This window comes from Pleurodeles waltl, chromosome 7 (assembly GCF_031143425.1).
Source record: "Pleurodeles waltl isolate 20211129_DDA chromosome 7, aPleWal1.hap1.20221129, whole genome shotgun sequence".
NCBI classification, from domain to species: Eukaryota; Metazoa; Chordata; class Amphibia; order Caudata; family Salamandridae; genus Pleurodeles; species Pleurodeles waltl.
Window position 1 is genome coordinate 352822743 of NC_090446.1, and position 16196 is coordinate 352838938.

Consider the following 16196-nt stretch of genomic DNA (forward strand, 5'->3'; position numbering starts at 1 on the left):
CCTAAGGCAGGGTGCACTATACCATAGGTGAGGGTACCAGTGCATGAGCATGGTGCCCCTACAGTGTCTAAACAAAACCTTAGACATTGTAAGTGCAGGGTAGCCATAAGAGTATATGGTCTGGGAGTCTGTCAAACACGAACTCCACAGCACCATAATGGCTACACTGAAAACTGGGAAGTTTGGTATCAAACTTCTCAGCACAATAAATGCACACTGATGCCAGTGTACATTTTATTGCAAAATACACCCCAGAGGGCACCTTAGAGGTGCCCCCTGAAACTTAACCGACTGTCTGTGTAGGCTGACTAGTTCCAGCAGCCTGCCACACTAGAGACATGTTGCTGGCCCCATGGGGAGAGTGCCTTTGTCACTCTGAGGCCAGTAACAAAGCCTGCACTGGGTGGAGATGCTAACACCTCCCCCAGGCAGGAGCTGTGACACCTGGCGGTGAGCCTCAAAGGCTCACCCCTTTGTCACAGCCCAGCAGGGCACTCCAGCTTAGTGGAGTTGCCCGCCCCCTCCGGCCACGGCTCCCACTTTTGGCGGCAAGGTTGGAGGGAACAAAGAAAGCAACAAGGAGTCGTCACTGGCCAGTCAGGACAGCCCTTAAGGTGTCCTGAGCTGAGGTGACTCTAACTTTTAGAAATCCTCCATCTTGCAGATGGAGGATTCCCCCAATAGGGTTAGGATTGTGACCCCCTCCCCTTGGGAGGAGGCACAAAGAGGGTGTACCCACCCTCAGGGCTAGTAGCCATTGGCTACTAACCCCCCAGACCTAAACACGCCCTTGAATTTAGTATTTAAGGGCTACCCTGAACCCTAGAAAATTAGATTCCTGCAAACTACAAGAAGAAGGACTGCCTAGCTGAAAACCCCTGCAGAGGAAGACCAGAAGACGACAACTGCCTTGGCTCCAGAAACTCACCGGCCTGTCTCCTGCCTTCCAAAGAACTCTGCTCCAGCGACGCCTTCCAAGGGACCAGCGACCTCTGAATCCTCGGAGGACTGCCCTGCTTCGAAAAAGACAAACTCCCGAGGACAGCGGACCTGCTCCAAAAAGACTGCAACTTTGTTTCGAGGAGCAGCTTTAAAGACCCTGCAATCTCCCCGCAAGAAGCGTGAGACTTGCAACACTGCACCCGGCGACCCCGACTCGGCTGGTGGAGAACCAACACCTCAGGGAGGACCCCCGGACTACTCTCCGACTGTGAGTACCAAAACCTGTCCCCCCTGAGCCCCCACAGCGCCGCCTGCAGAGGGAATCCCGAGGCTTCCCCTGACCGCGACTCTCTGAAACCTAAGTCCCGACGCCTGGAAAAGACCCTGCACCCGCAGCCCCCAGGACCTGAAGGACCGGACTTTCACTGGAGAAGTGACCCCCAGGAGTCCCTCTCCCTTGCCCAAGTGGAGGTTTCCCCGAGGAAGCCCCCCCCCTTGCCTGCCTGCAGCGCTGAAGAGATCCATTGATCTCTCATAGACTAACATTGCAAACCCGACGCTTGTTTCTACACTGCACCCGGCCGCCCCCGCGCTGCTGAGGGTGAAATTTCTGTGTGGGCTTGTGTCCCCCCCCCGGTGCCCTACAAAACCCCCCTGGTCTGCCCTCCGAAGACGCGGGTACTTACCTGCAAGCAGACCGGAACCAGGGCACCCCCTTCTCTCCATTCTAGCCTATGCGTTTTGGGCACCACTTTGAACTCTGCACCTGACCGGCCCTGAGCTGCTGGTGTGGTGACTTTGGGGTTGCTCTGAACCCCCAACGGTGGGCTACCTTGGACCAAGAACTGAACCCTGTAAGTGTCTTACTTACCTGGTAAAACTAACAAAAACTTACCTCCCCCAGGAACTGTGAAAATTGCACTAAGTGTCCACTTTTAAAGTAGCTATTGGTGAATAACTTGAAAAGTATACATGCAATTGAAATGATTTAAAGTTCCTAATGTACTTACCTGCAATACCTTTCAAACAAGATATTACATGTTAAATTTGAACCTGTGGTTCTTAAAATAAACTAAGAAAAGATATTTTTCTATACAAAACCTATTGGCTGGATTTGTCTCTGAGTGTGTGTACCTCATTTATTGTCTATGTGTATGTACAACAAATGCTTAACACTACTCCTTGGATAAGCCTACTGCTCAACCACACTACCACAAAATAGAGCATTAGTATTATCTATTTTTACCACTATTTTACCTCTAAGGGGAACCCTTGGACTCTGTGCATGCTATTCCTTACTTTGAAATAGCACATACAGAGCCAACTTCCTACAGCTACCCTGCACTTACAATGTCTAAGGTTTTGCTTAGACACTGTAGGGGCATAGTGCTCATGCACATATGCCCTCACCTGTGGTATAATGCACCCTGCCTTAGGGCTGTAAGGCCTGCTAGAGGGGTGACTTACCAATGCCACAGGCAGTGTGAGGTTGGCATGGCATCCTGAGGGGAGTGCCATGTCGACTTAGTCATTTTCTCCCCACCAGCACACACAAGCTGGCAAGCAGTGTGTCTGTGCTGAGTGAGGGGTCCCTAGGGTGTCCCTGGCATCAGGGCCCTTGGTACCAGGGGTACCAGTTACAAGGGACTTACCTGGGTGCCAGGGTTGTGCCAATTGTGGAGACAATGGTACATTTTAGGTGAAAGAACACTGGTGCTGGGGCGTGGTTAGCAGGGTCCCAGCACACTTCTCAGTCAAGTCAGCATCAGTATCAGGCAAAATGTGGGGGGTAACTGCAACAGGGAGCCATTTCTTTACACTGTTCATGCTATTTTGCTGATTCAAAGTTCCTATGATACCTAAGTGAAGTAACTTTCACTTGAAGTATTGATTGTAAATCTTGAACCTGTGGTTCTTAAAATAAACTTTAAAAAAATAGATTTTTCTATACAAAAACCTATTGGCCTGGAATTGTCTGTGTGTCCCTCATTTATTGCCTGTGTGTGTGTACAACAAATGCTTAACACTACCCTCTGATAAACCTACTGCTCGACCACACTACCACAAAATAGAGCATTGGAATTATCTCTTTTTGCGACTATCTTACCTCTAAGGGGAACCCTGTGCATGCTATTTCTTAATCTGAAATAGTACATACAGATCTAACTTCCTACACCCTTCCAAGCCATGTAACACTTTTTTCCAAAGGGAAAGGGGGTTTACTTCATTCTCCCAAAGGAAATCCTTTGTTCTACCTTCCTTGGCTTGAGCTGTTTAAGCAGCAGGAGGTCAGAAACCTGTCTGAGAGGTGGCAGCAGCTTGGGCTGCCCGGAGAACCCCAGGAAGCTGGTAGGAGCAATACTGAGGGTCCCCAAGGACCCCCCAGAGTGCACGGAATCACTTACAGTACTGGCAACACTATTAGGGTATGAATCGGACATGTTTGATACCAAACATGCCCAAGTTCGGAGTTAACATTATGTAGCTGGACATAGGTAGTGACCTATGTCCAGTACAGGCATAAAATGGCGTTTCCACACTCACGAAGTCCAGGGGTGCCCTCACACACAGGTACTTGCACCCTGCCCTCTGGGCTAGGAGGGCCTGCCTTAGGGATGACTTACAGTGACTTGGTGCATTGACCTGTAGTGAAAAGCGTGCATACACCCTTTCACACTGGCTGCAATGGCAAGCCTGCAGATACACTTTTCATGGGCTCCCCATGGGTGGCATAATACATGCTGCAGCCCATGAGGATCCACTGGTACCCCAGTGCCCGGGGGTACCATATACTAGGGACTTCCATTGGGGCACCAGTATGCCAAATGTGGGGTGTAAATGGTTACATTTACCAAGTTTCAAGAGAGCTCATAATCCCTGGGGTCCTGGTTAGCAGGATCCCAGTGAACAAACACACCCACAACAGTCAGAAAATGAGGGTTGACCATGTAAAGAAAGAGGGTAATTTCATACAAGGGCCATTTGGTGCCCTCCTTGTATAATCCAGTTTGCACCAGTCCAGGAACCCCCGGTTCCTGCACTGGCATGAAAGTGCACAAAGGACAGGGGCGTGCCCACCCCCTGTCAAGGTCTTTCCTTGGAGGTGCACTGAGCTCAGCCAGGTGGCCACTTGATTCTGCCATCTTGGAAACAGGTGCGACTGGTTTGGGAGGGGTAGCCTCCCCAAGCCACTGGTTTTGCTTTGAAGGGCACATTTGGTGCCTTCCGTGCATAAACCAGTCCACACCATTTCAGGAACCCCCAGTCCCTGCTCTGGTGCAAAAATGGACAATGGATAGGGGAGTAACCACACCCCCCCCCTGTCCACCACCACCCCAGGGTTGGTGTTCAGAGGGTCCCTGGGTTCTGCCATCTTAATTCTAACATGGGCAGGGAACTCCAGGAGCATCTGAGTGGCCAGGCAGGTGATGCCAGAGTCCCCTCCTGATAAGTGCTTACCTGGTTAAGTGACCAATCCCTCTTTCAGGGCTATTTAGGGTCTTCCACTGGGGTGGGTCCTCTGATTCGGCTTGCAAGATTCCAGCAGGACTCCTCTGCAACCCTTGCTTTGACTTCTGGCCACCAGAAAAGTAACTGGACCCTCCAGGAACCTACAGGCTGCAGATCCACGAGGAAGACTCTTCTGCAACATTGTATCCAGAGTTCCTGCCAGCTTTGCAACAGTTCCTGCACCGTGCAGGCCCTTAAGTCTGCAACTCTTCAGCCTGCACAAGAAGGAATCTCCCTTGGAGTGAAGGAGTCCATTCCCTGCAACCGCAGGTACCTACAACAAGCGACGACCGGCTGCGTGGATCCCTTCTTCTGCGGAGCTGTGGATCCTGCATCATGGGTGGTGGTCCGGAGTAGTCCTCTTGGTCCTCTCTGCCTGCTGTCCAACTCTGGTGACGTTAAGCCTTTGCCTTCCCATGCAGGACAGCACCGCCATGCACGGAGTCTTTTGCAGCTGCCAAGCCTTGTTTGCATCTCTTCCAAGGGATCTTCAGGCGATGTACAGCTCCAGTCCCCAGGACTCCTTCTGCAAATCCCAGCCTCCTGTGTGATTCTCCTGTGGCGTGGGGTTCACTTTTGTAGTGTTGGGTGGGCTTCTTCTGTGACATCTGTGGGGTCTCCTGTGGGTGCTGCCTCTGCTCCTGTGGACTCTCTGCGATGGTTGAGGGTCCACTGTGACCCCCCCCCCCCCCCCTTCCAGTTGAGTCCTCCTGGCCCTTGCAGCACCTCTTTTCCACTAACCGCAAGTTTGCTTTTGCCAAGGCTTGTTGGTGGAAATCCTGCACTGACTCCCATCTTCAATCTTCCTTCCGGCGTGGGACATCATCTGTATCCATCTGGAACTCTTCACCACCTTCTGGGCTCCAATGCTGACCTGTTCTTCAGAACCGTCGACCAACTCCTGTATCCACAGCTGTGTGGGTAGGACCTCCTACTCCTCCTGGACTCCACTGTGACTCTTGGACTTGGTCCAGTCGCTCCACATGTCTTTGCTGTTGGTGTCTTTTCTCCCTTTCGGGTGGTTTGTGGAAAATCCAGTTTTACTCCTGCATTCTTGGTCGCTGGTGGGCACTGTGGTACTTAAGTTTATGGTTTTCTGATGCCCCCACCTCCCCTCTGCACATCTTACTTACCTAGGTGGGGGTACCTTAGCATTCCATTTATTTTTTTAGTATATGGTTTCTGCTCCCCCTAGGGTCACTATTGGTTATTACTGTTTGCGCTGCTTTCTAACCTTTTCTATGCCTATTTCTGATTGCTAGTGTATATATTTAGTGTATTTCTTACCTCCTAAGGGTGGGTCACCTGTCTAGAAATTTGTGATAACCTGTGCCAAAAATAAAATACCTTTTTATTTTTGTACAACTGAGTGTTTTTTCTTTCATGTGTAAGTGCTGTGCGACTACAGTGGTATTGCATGAGCTTTGCACGTCTCCTAGACAAGCCTTTGTCTGCTCATCCACAGCTACCTTTAGGGAGCCTGGCTTCTAGACACTGCCTACACTTCACTGAGGGGATACCTGAACCTGGTAGAATGTTTAAGTACCTTGGGTACCCACCACAGACCAGGCCAGCTTCCTAAAGCGATCATTAATTACATTTCCTGAAAACCTGTTATTCACTCACTATCACATCTACTCTCTTTGGGCGAAGTTCTCTTGTTTTCATTTTAAAATTTCCTATGACTGTGTGGAGCAAGTCCTAATTTATTTTATGTCATTCTGTCAGATTGGCATCTCATCGAACCAGTGATTCCTGCCCTTTTTTTAAATGTTTTTTTATTAAAGGGTTCACAAGTATACATTGCGAATTAGGGTTTACTCAGCACAGAGCAGTATTAACAAGACATGATCCCGATAACTATACCCATCTCCTTGCCACATTCTTTCTTGATCTGCTCCTGCCCTGTAATCCCGCACTTTTCGGCTTTAAGGAATTGTGTTAAATATATTTTTTCAGAAAAGTACCTTTTAGGAAAATCGGCCCAGCTCTTACATGATACAGCCAGTGTAAACTGAGCGTACATCAAACTACACCTGTATACAAGCCCTTGAAAACACAAGTAGAGTTGCATTACTGTGTGGTTTTGTGGTGGCTATTTTCAAAGGCTTCCATTGGGGTCCCCTTCCCAAATGTTTTAATTAAAGCGTGTGACTGTAAAGATACTAACAGAGAACTGTAATAACTTGTGTACACTTGGATATTTTAATTATAGCTTTATATTTGTGCTTAGTATTACACCTTTCATTTCTTTGATCAAAACACACCCATCTTTCCTTTTTTCTTTTATAGGTATTTAAGAATCTTCAGCTGTTTATGGAAGGAAAACAACCTGAGGACGACCTGTTTGACAGGCTAAATGTAAGTAGTGATGTCGGTAACTATTTTTTGGTCTGGTCTGTTTGCAGCTCATGGATACTGTAGTAAGTTTGATCTTTAACAGAGCCTTCTGTGGCTATTAGCCTGGGTTGCATAATTTTCAGTCCATCTTTTTCCTGTTTCTACACACTAACCCCATCTTAATATACAAGGACGAAGAATTAGACTGTTCTATGCCTCTTCAGTACATGCTGCGGTATGGGAAATATATGAAATATTGGTAAAAACCCTTTGGGTTAAAAGGATAAGGACCATTGGCACGGCAGATACTAAGTTTGTGGACTTTTATCAAGGTGTTTGCAGTGTGGTGACAATGTCTTCTTCCTCTTCTAGACTGGTATTTTAAATAAACATCTCCAGGACCTAATGGAAGGATTGACAGCAAAGGTTTTCCGAACCTACAACGCCTCCATCACTCTGCAACAGCAGCTGAAAGAGCTCACTAACTGTAAGACTCCTATAACTCTTATACGGTTTTAAATATTTGGTTAAACTGCTTTTTTATTTTTATCTTGTTCAAAAACATGGTGCTGGGACTAGACTGGGCAAAAATGGTATTAAATTAGTAGGGCAGAGCATGTGATGTATGAAGTCTAAACCTTCTTAACCAATGAAGTAACTTGAGGAAGACTGAATTTTGCTTGATGAAGGCATTTTGCTACTTAGATCACCTGAAGTCATGGAAATCTTCCTCTGCATTCAGACTTAACTGATTGCAGAGTTGTTTTTTAATGAACCTTGCTTTTAATTTTCAGAACGTCAATGCAAGCCTCCATATTTGAAAATGGTTTATTCTGATTTTGATTGTACCTGTTGTGTTGGGCACCCAGAAAGGACCATAACTATTTCCTGTAGGCCTGAGATTATCTGCATAAACTGACTCCTGCCCAACTCCATGACAAACACCTGGGGGGTGATTGTAGGACAATTTGTTGCACCACAAAACATACTACAAATTGTAGTTCAGAAACTACATGCAGTGTGTACGCTTCCACATTCGATCTATGTAGGTGTGCGAAGTACTCTGCCTTGGCTGTGGAGTCTCTGCACCGTTAAGTATACATTTTAGTAGTAAATGTGGATGGAACTGGACGGAGTAGGATGTTACAAAAAGGGAATGGAATTAAGAAGGAGTTTATGGAGGGCCTAAGAGTGGTTGAGGAAGGGACTTTACTTACCCACACAACAGTAAGCCAGTTGCATTACCCTGGGGATAGAGACATGCAGCTTAACCTTTTGCAGTAAATTTACACTCTTGAGCTTGGAGTAAATTTCCTACTTTCGGTATTCACAAAGGATAAACTTAAAAGGTACCTTAGCTATGTGAATAAGGTCCTAGGATCCTAGCCTGTGTGGCTTGAGATGCAGATCCTCTGTATACTCCTGCCATCTAGTATTGGGCTCAGATGTTGCAAGTCGTTTCTCTCAGACAAGTCTGAGTTAAGCAGTAAGGGGCCCCTCTTTTACTAGGGAATGCATGTGGGTATCGACTGTTGTAAGATGTTGATTGTCCCCCCCCCCCCCCCCCCCCCCCCCATCCTGATTTATTCTTGTACTGACAAGGATTCCTGATGCGATGTTCAGGTTTCAAGCACCCACAACAAAGTTAGGCCTCTGTCATCGAACGAAGCACTTCGTCACCTGTTTTTGTTTTCTCGTAGTCTACACCCAACAAATTGTAGGACAAAACGAACACACTAAAATTGGGGCTCATGACAATCTGGACACCAACACCCTGTTCGGACTTCATCAGCTTTCATTCCAGCAACTAAAGGCAATGAGAGCTATAAAGGGTGATGGAACATATGCTCTTTAAAAAGTACCCTTAGTGTGACAGAGTACACCTGGATTGACTCGTGCAAGGTGTGTAATGTTTGCCTTTTGCCAGATCACAAGAACATTGTAAGGAAATGCCTCCTTGGCATGGTTGCCCCCTGACTTTTTGCCTTTGCTGATGCTATGTTTACAATTGAAAGTGTGCTGAGGCCTGCTAACCAGGCCCCAGCACCAGTGTTCTTTCCCTAACCTGTACTTTTGTATCCACAATTGGCAGACCCTGGCATCCAGATAAGTCCCTTGTAATTGGTACTTCTAGTACCAAGGGCCCTGATGCCAAGGAAGGTCTCTAAGGGCTGCAGCATGTCTTATGCCACCCTGGAGACCTCTCACTCAGCACAGACACACTGCTTGCCAGCTTGTGTGTGCTAGTGAGGACAAAACGAGTAAGTCGACATGGCACTCCCCTCAGGGTGCCATGCCAGCCTCTCACTGCCTATGCAGTATAGGTAAGACACCCCTCTAGCAGGCCTTACAGCCCTAAGGCAGGGTGCACTATACCATAGGTGAGGGTACCAGTGCATGAGCATGGTACCCCTACAGTGTCTAAACAAAACCTTAGACATTGTAAGTGCAGGGTAGCCATAAGAGTATATGGTCTGGGAGTTTGTCAAACACGAACTCCACAGCACCCTAATGGCTACACTGAAAACTGGGAAGTTTGGTATCAAACTTCTCAGCACAATAAATGCACACTGATGCCAGTGTACATTTTATTGTAAAATACACCCCAGAGGGCACCTTAGAGGTGCCCCCTGAAACTTAACCGACTATCTGTGTAGGCTGACTAGTTCTAGCAGCCTGCCACAAACCGAGACATGTTGCTGGCCCCATGGGGAGAGTGCCTTTGTCACTCTGAGGCCAGTAACAAAGCCTGCACTGGGTGGAGATGCTAACACCTCCCCCAGGCAGGAATTGTCACACCTGGCGGTGAGCCTCAAAGGCTCACCTCCTTTGTGCCAACCCAGCAGGACACTCCAGCTAGTGGAGTTGCCCGCCCCCCTCCGGCCAGGCCCCACTTTTGGCGGCAAGGCCGGAGAAAATAATGAGAAAAACAAGGAGGAGTCACTGGCCAGTCAGGACAACCCCTAAGGTGTCCTGAGCTGAAGTGACTAACTTTTAGAAATCCTCCATCTTGCAGATGGAGGATTCCCCCAATAGGGTTAGGATTGTGACCCCCTCCCCTTGGGAGGAGGCACAAAGAGGGTGTACCCACCCTCAGGGCTAGTAGCCATTGGCTACTAACCCCCCAGACCTAAACACGCCCTTAAATTTAGTATTTAAGGGCTACCCTGAACCCTAGAAAATTTGATTCCTGCAACTACAAGAGGAAGGACTGCCTAGCTGAAAACCCCTGCAGAGGAAGACCAGAAGACGACAACTGCCTTGGCTCCAGAAACTCACCGGCCTGTCTCCTGCCTTCCAAAGATCCTGCTCCAGCGACGCCTTCCAAAGGGACCAGCGACCTCGACATCCTCTGAGGACTGCCCCTGCTTCGAAAAGACAAGAAACTCCCGAGGACAGCGGACCTGCTCCAAGAAAGGCTGCAACTTTGTTTCCAGCAGCTTTGAAAGAACCCTGCAAGCTCCCCGCAAGAAGCGTGAGACTTGCAACACTGCACCCGGCGACCCTGACTCGGATGGTGGAGATCCAACACCTCAGGAGGGACCCCAGGACTACTCTAAGACTGTGAGTACCAAAACCTGTCCCCCCTGAGCCCCCACAGCGCCGCCTGCAGAGGGAATCCCGAGGCTTCCCCTGACCGCGACTCTCTGAATCCTAAGTCCCGACGCCTGGGAGAGACCCTGCACCCGCAGCCCCCAGGACCTGAAGGACCGAACTTTCACTGGAGAAGTGACCCCCAGGAGTCCCTCTCCCTTGCCCAAGTGGAGGTTTCCCCGAGGAACCCCCCCCTTGCCTGCCTGCAGCGCTGAAGAGATCCTGAGATCTCTCATAGACTAACATTGCGAACCCGACGCTTGTTTCTACACTGCACCCGGCCGCCCCCACGCCGCTGAGGGTGAAATTTCTGTGTGGGCTTGTGTCCCCCCCGGTGCCCTACAAAACCCCCCTGGTCTGCCCTCCGAAGACGCGGGTACTTACCTGCAAGCAGACCGGAACCGGGGCACCCCCTTCTCTCCATTCTAGCCTATGCGTTTTGGGCACCACTTTGAACTCTGCACCTGACCGGCCCTGAGCTGCTGGTGTGGTGACTTTGGGGTTGCTCTGAACCCCCAACGGTGGGCTACCTTGGACCAAGAACTGAACCCTGTAAGTGTCTTACTTACCTGGTAAAACTAACAAAAACTTACCTCCCCCAGGAACTGTGAAAATTGCACTAAGTGTCCACTTTTAAAGTAGCTATTTGTCAATAACTTGAAAAGTATACATGCAATTGAAATGATTCAAAGTTCCTAATGTACTTACCTGCAATACCTTTCAAACAAGATATTACATGTTAAATTTGAACCTGTGGTTCTTAAAATAAACTAAGAAAAGATATTTTTCTATAACAAAACCTATTGGCTGGATTTGTCTGAGTGTGTGTACCTCATTTATTGTCTATGTGTATGTACAACAAATGCTTAACACTACTCCTTGGATAAGCCTACTGCTCGACCACACTACCACAAAATAGAGCATTAGTATTATCTATTTTTACCACTATTTTACCTCTAAGGGGAACCCTTGGACTCTGTGCATGCTATTCCTTACTTTGAAATAGCACATACAGAGCCAACTTCCTACAAACATAATATGCCTTCTGCTTAGCTTTTTGCTGTAAAATGAATGTTCTGTAGCTTACGGATTGGGACGACACATGATGAAGCACCAATCCATAGAATCTACGCCTAACAGCTTTGAGGCCAATCCACTTGGCGCCCAGTAAGAACAGGATGTGAAATATCAAGCCCTGCCTTACCACCAACGGAGAGGTGTAGGCAAGTACCCTTTTTGGACTTGGTCACCCCCACGTTTTCGCTGGTGTTTAATGCAATTTTGACCAAGTGCACTGGGTTTGTGCTAACCAGGTCCCTGTAGCCAGATTTCCCTAAAACTGTGCCATTTTTTCCCCCCCATAGGCAGTCCCTTTGGCTCCCTGTAAGTCCCTAGTAAATGGTACCCCTGGTATCTGGGGCACTAATGAGGGTACCTATGAGCTGCAGCACTAATTGTGCAACCCTAAAGGACCCCTTCACCCTGCACACTACTCGTTGCCGTTGCAGGCTGCGAGTTTTGGTGCCGACAAAAGTGAAAACACAACATGACACACAGCTTGTGTGCCATAGCCCCTAAACAATGCATGCAGTATATGTAAGTCACCTCTAGAAGGCCTTACAACCCTAAGGCATGGTGTATTATATTACATGTGAGGGCATAGCTGCATGAGCAGATATGCCTCCTGTAGGAAACTAGCCTGGTGTGTGGTGGGTACCTAAGGTACTTACACCTTTTACCATGTATCCCCTATTAGTGTAGGCAGTGTCTAGAAGCCAGGCTCTCTAGGGGTAGCAGTGGGTGAGCAGCAAAAACTTGTCTAGGAGACATGCAAAGCTCATGCAATACCACTGTAGTCACACAGTACTTGCACACATGAAAAAACACTGTGTTGTAAAAATATAGGTACTTTATTTTAGTGACCTAATTACCAAAAAGTACTAGTCAACTCTCCAATAGGAGGTAAGTAACACACTAGGTATGTACACTAATAATGAGCAGTAGGCATAGAAAGTAATAGAAAACAGTGCAATAGCAAATAGTCAGTAGGGACCCTAGGGAGAGCCCAAACCATGTACTTAAAAAAATGGAATGCGATACAGGACCCCTTCCTTTGTAAGTAGGATGTGTAGATGGGAGCTGGGGGGTACTAGGAAACCCCAAAGGTAAGTACCACAGTGCCCCCCAGTGACCAGGAACAAAGGAGTAGTTACTGGAAGAAAAAGAAGAAAATGCAAAAGACAGACAAGACTGCAAGAAACCAGCAGTGGATTCCTGAAGAGGAAGACCTGTGGAAGAAGGGGAACAAGTCCAGAAGTCAGAGTACAGTGGGGGTAGGAGCCACTCCCCACCATTATGTAGCTGGACGTAGGTAGTGACCTATGTCCAGTACACTCATAAAATGGCGTCCCATTACTCACGAAGTCCAGGAAAATGGGACTGGAGTTCGTGGGTGCACCTCTGCTAGTGCAAGGGTGCCTTCACACAAGTACTTGCCATCTGGCTAGGAGTGCCTGCCATAGGAGTGACTTAGTTACCTGGTGCAGTGACCTATAGTGAAAAAGGGTGCATGCACCTTTTTACGCTGGCTACAATGGCAGGCCTGCAAGTACTTTGCATGGGCTCACCGTGGGTGGCATAATAAATGCTGCAGCCCATGGGGGGGGGGGGGGGGTGGGCAGAATCTCCTGGTACCCTAATGCTCTGGGTACTTAGGTACCATATGCTAGGGACGTACATGGGGGCACCAGTATGCCAAATGTGGGGTGTAAGTGGTTTAAGTAACCATGTTTGAAAGGGATAGAGCATAATCACTGGGGTCCTGGTTAGGAGAATCCCAGTTAAGTCACAGACAACAGGCAGAAAATGGGGTAGCCATACCAAAAAAGAGGGTACTTTCCCACACCCCTGCTATGTCTTTGTCAATTCTCAGACATAGTAACTGACCACGGAAGTCTTTTTAAAAAAAAAAAAAAAGGGGTCTGGACACTGGTTACTACAAGTTTCCCAGCTACATGATGGCTTCTCTGAATATAGGAATGTTTCGTATCAAACATCTTGTATTAATAAATTTTCGCTGATGACAGTGATGGATTGTAAGGAAATGCCTCCTTGGCATGGTTGCCCCCTGACTTTTTGCCTTTGCTGATGCTATGTTTACAATTGAAAGTGTGCTGAGGCCTGCTAACCAGGCCCCAGCACCAGTGTTCTTTCCCTAACCTGTACTTTTGTATCCACAATTGGCAGACCCTGGCATCCAGATAAGTCCCTTGTAACTGGTACTTCTAGTACCAAGGGCCCTGATGCCAAGGAAGGTCTCTAAGGGCTGCAGCATGTCTTATGCCACCCTGGAGACCTCTCACTCAGCACAGACACACTGCTTACCAGCTTGTGTGTGCTAGTGAGGACAAAACGAGTAAGTCGACATGGCACTCCCCTCAGGGTGCCATGCCAGCCTCTCACTGCCTATGCAGTATAGGTAAGACACCCCTCTAGCAGGCCTTACAGCCCTAAGGCAGGGTGCACTATACCATAGGTGAGGGTACCAGTGCATGAGCATGGTACCCCTACAGTGTCTAAACAAAACCTTAGACATTGTAAGTGCAGGGTAGCCATAAGAGTATATGGTCTGGGAGTCTGTCAAACACGAACTCCACAGCACCATAATGGCTACACTGAAAACTGGGAAGTTTGGTATCAAACTTCTCAGCACAATAAATGCACACTGATGCCAGTGTACATTTTATTGTAAAATACACCACAGAGGGCACCTTAGAGGTGCCCCCTGAAACTTAACCGACTATCTGTGTAGGCTGACTAGTTTTAGCAGCCTGCCACAAACCGAGACATGTTGCTGGCCCCATGGGGAGAGTGCCTTTGTCACTCTGAGGCCAGTAACAAAGCCTGCACTGGGTGGAGATGCTAACACCTCTCCCAGGCAGGAATTGTCACACCTGGCGGTGAGCCTCAAAGGCTCACCTCCTTTGTGCCAACCCAGCAGGACACTCCAGCTAGTGGAGTTGCCCGCCCCCTCCGGCCAGGCCCCACTTTTGGCGGCAAGGCCGGAGAAAATAATGAGAATAACAAGGAGGAGTCACTGGCCAGTCAGGACAGCCCCTAAGGTGTCCTGAGCTGAGGTGACTCTAACTTTTAGAAATCCTCCATCTTGCAGATGGAGGATTCCCCCAATAGGGTTAGGATTGTGACCCCCTCCCCTTGGGAGGAGGCACAAAGAGGGTGTACCCACCCTCAGGGCTAGTAGCCATTGGCTACTAACCCCCCAGACCTAAACACGCCCTTAAATTTAGTATTTAAGGGCTACCCTGAACCCTAGAAAATTAGATTCCTGCAACAAGAAGAAGGACTGCCCAGCTGAAAACCCCTGCAGCGGAAGACCAGAAGACGACAACTGCCTTGGCTCCAGAAACTCACCGGCCTGTCTCCTGCCTTCCAAAGATCCTGCTTCAGCGACGCCTTCCGAAGGGACCAGCGACCTCGACATCCTCTGAGGACTGCCCCTGCTTCGAAAAGACAAGAAACTCCCGAGGACAGCGGACCTGCTCCAAGAAAAGCTGCAACTTTGTTTCCAGCAGCTTTTAAAGATCCCTGCAAGCTCCCCGCAAGAAGCGTGAGACTTGCAACACTGCACCCGGCGACCCCGACTCGACTGGTGGCGATCCAACACCTCAGGAGGGACCCCAGGACTACTCTGATACTGTGAGTACCAAAACCTGTCCCCCCTGAGCCCCCACAGCGCCGCCTGCAGAGGGAATCCCGAGGCTTCCCCTGACCGCGACTCTTTCGAACCTAAAGTCCCGACACCTGGGAGAGACCCTGCACCCGCAGCCCCCAGGACCTGAAGGACCGGACTTTCACTGGAGAAGTGACCCCCAGGAGTCCCTCTCCCTTGCCCAAGTGGAGGTTTCCCCGAGGAACCCCCCCCTTGCCTGCCTGCAGCGCTGAAGAGATCCCGAGATCTCTCATAGACTAACATTGCAAACCCGACGCTTGTTTCTACACTGCACCCGGCCGCCCCCGCGCCGCTGAGGGTGAAATTTCTGTGTGGACTTGTGTCCCCCCCGGTACCCTACAAAACCCCCCCTGGTCTGCCCTCCGAAGACGCGGGTACTTACCTGCAAGCAGACCGGAACCGGGGCACCCCCTCCTCTCCATTCTAGCCTATGTGTTTTGAGCACCACTTTGGACTCTGCACCTGACCGGCCCTGAGCTGCTGGTGTGGTGACTTTGGGGTTGCTCTGAACCCCCAACGGTGGGCTACCTTGGACCAAGAACTGAGCCCTGTAAGTGTCTTACTTACCTGGTTAATCTAACAAATACTTACCTCCCCTAGGAACTGTGAAAATTGCACTAAGTGTCCACTTTTAAAACAGCTATTTGTCAATAACTTGAAAAGTATACATGCAATTTTGATGATTTGAAGTTCCTAAAGTACTTACCTGCAATACCTTTCGAATGAGATATTACATGTAGAATTTGAACCTGTGGTTCTTAAAATAAACTAAGAAAAGATATTTTTCTATATAAAAACCTATTGGCTGGATTTGTCTCTGAGTGTGTGTACCTCATTTATTGTCTTGTGTATGTACAACAAATGCTTAACACTACTCCTTGGATAAGCCTACTGCTCGACCACACTACCACAAAATAGAGCATTAGTATTATCTATTTTTACCACTATTTTACCTCTAAGGGGAACCCTTGGACTCTGTGCATGCTATTCCTCACTTTGAAATAGCACATACAGAGCCAACTTCCTACATGGATGTATTAATACATGCTTCAAGAGGGCA

The 16196-nt window shown here is 48.6% G+C and overlaps 1 protein-coding gene across 1 annotated transcript in view; it reads left to right on the forward strand.

Annotated features, from left to right (window-relative positions):
• Positions 1 to 16196, forward strand: part of TOP1 (DNA topoisomerase I) — a 352777-nt gene that overhangs the window by 223257 nt on the left and 113324 nt on the right. The window contains exons 16-17 of the mRNA XM_069243787.1: positions 6745 to 6813; positions 7165 to 7279. Of these exons, the coding sequence (XP_069099888.1) occupies positions 6745 to 6813; positions 7165 to 7279 (184 nt within the window). The remainder of the gene's footprint in view (positions 1 to 6744; positions 6814 to 7164; positions 7280 to 16196) is intronic.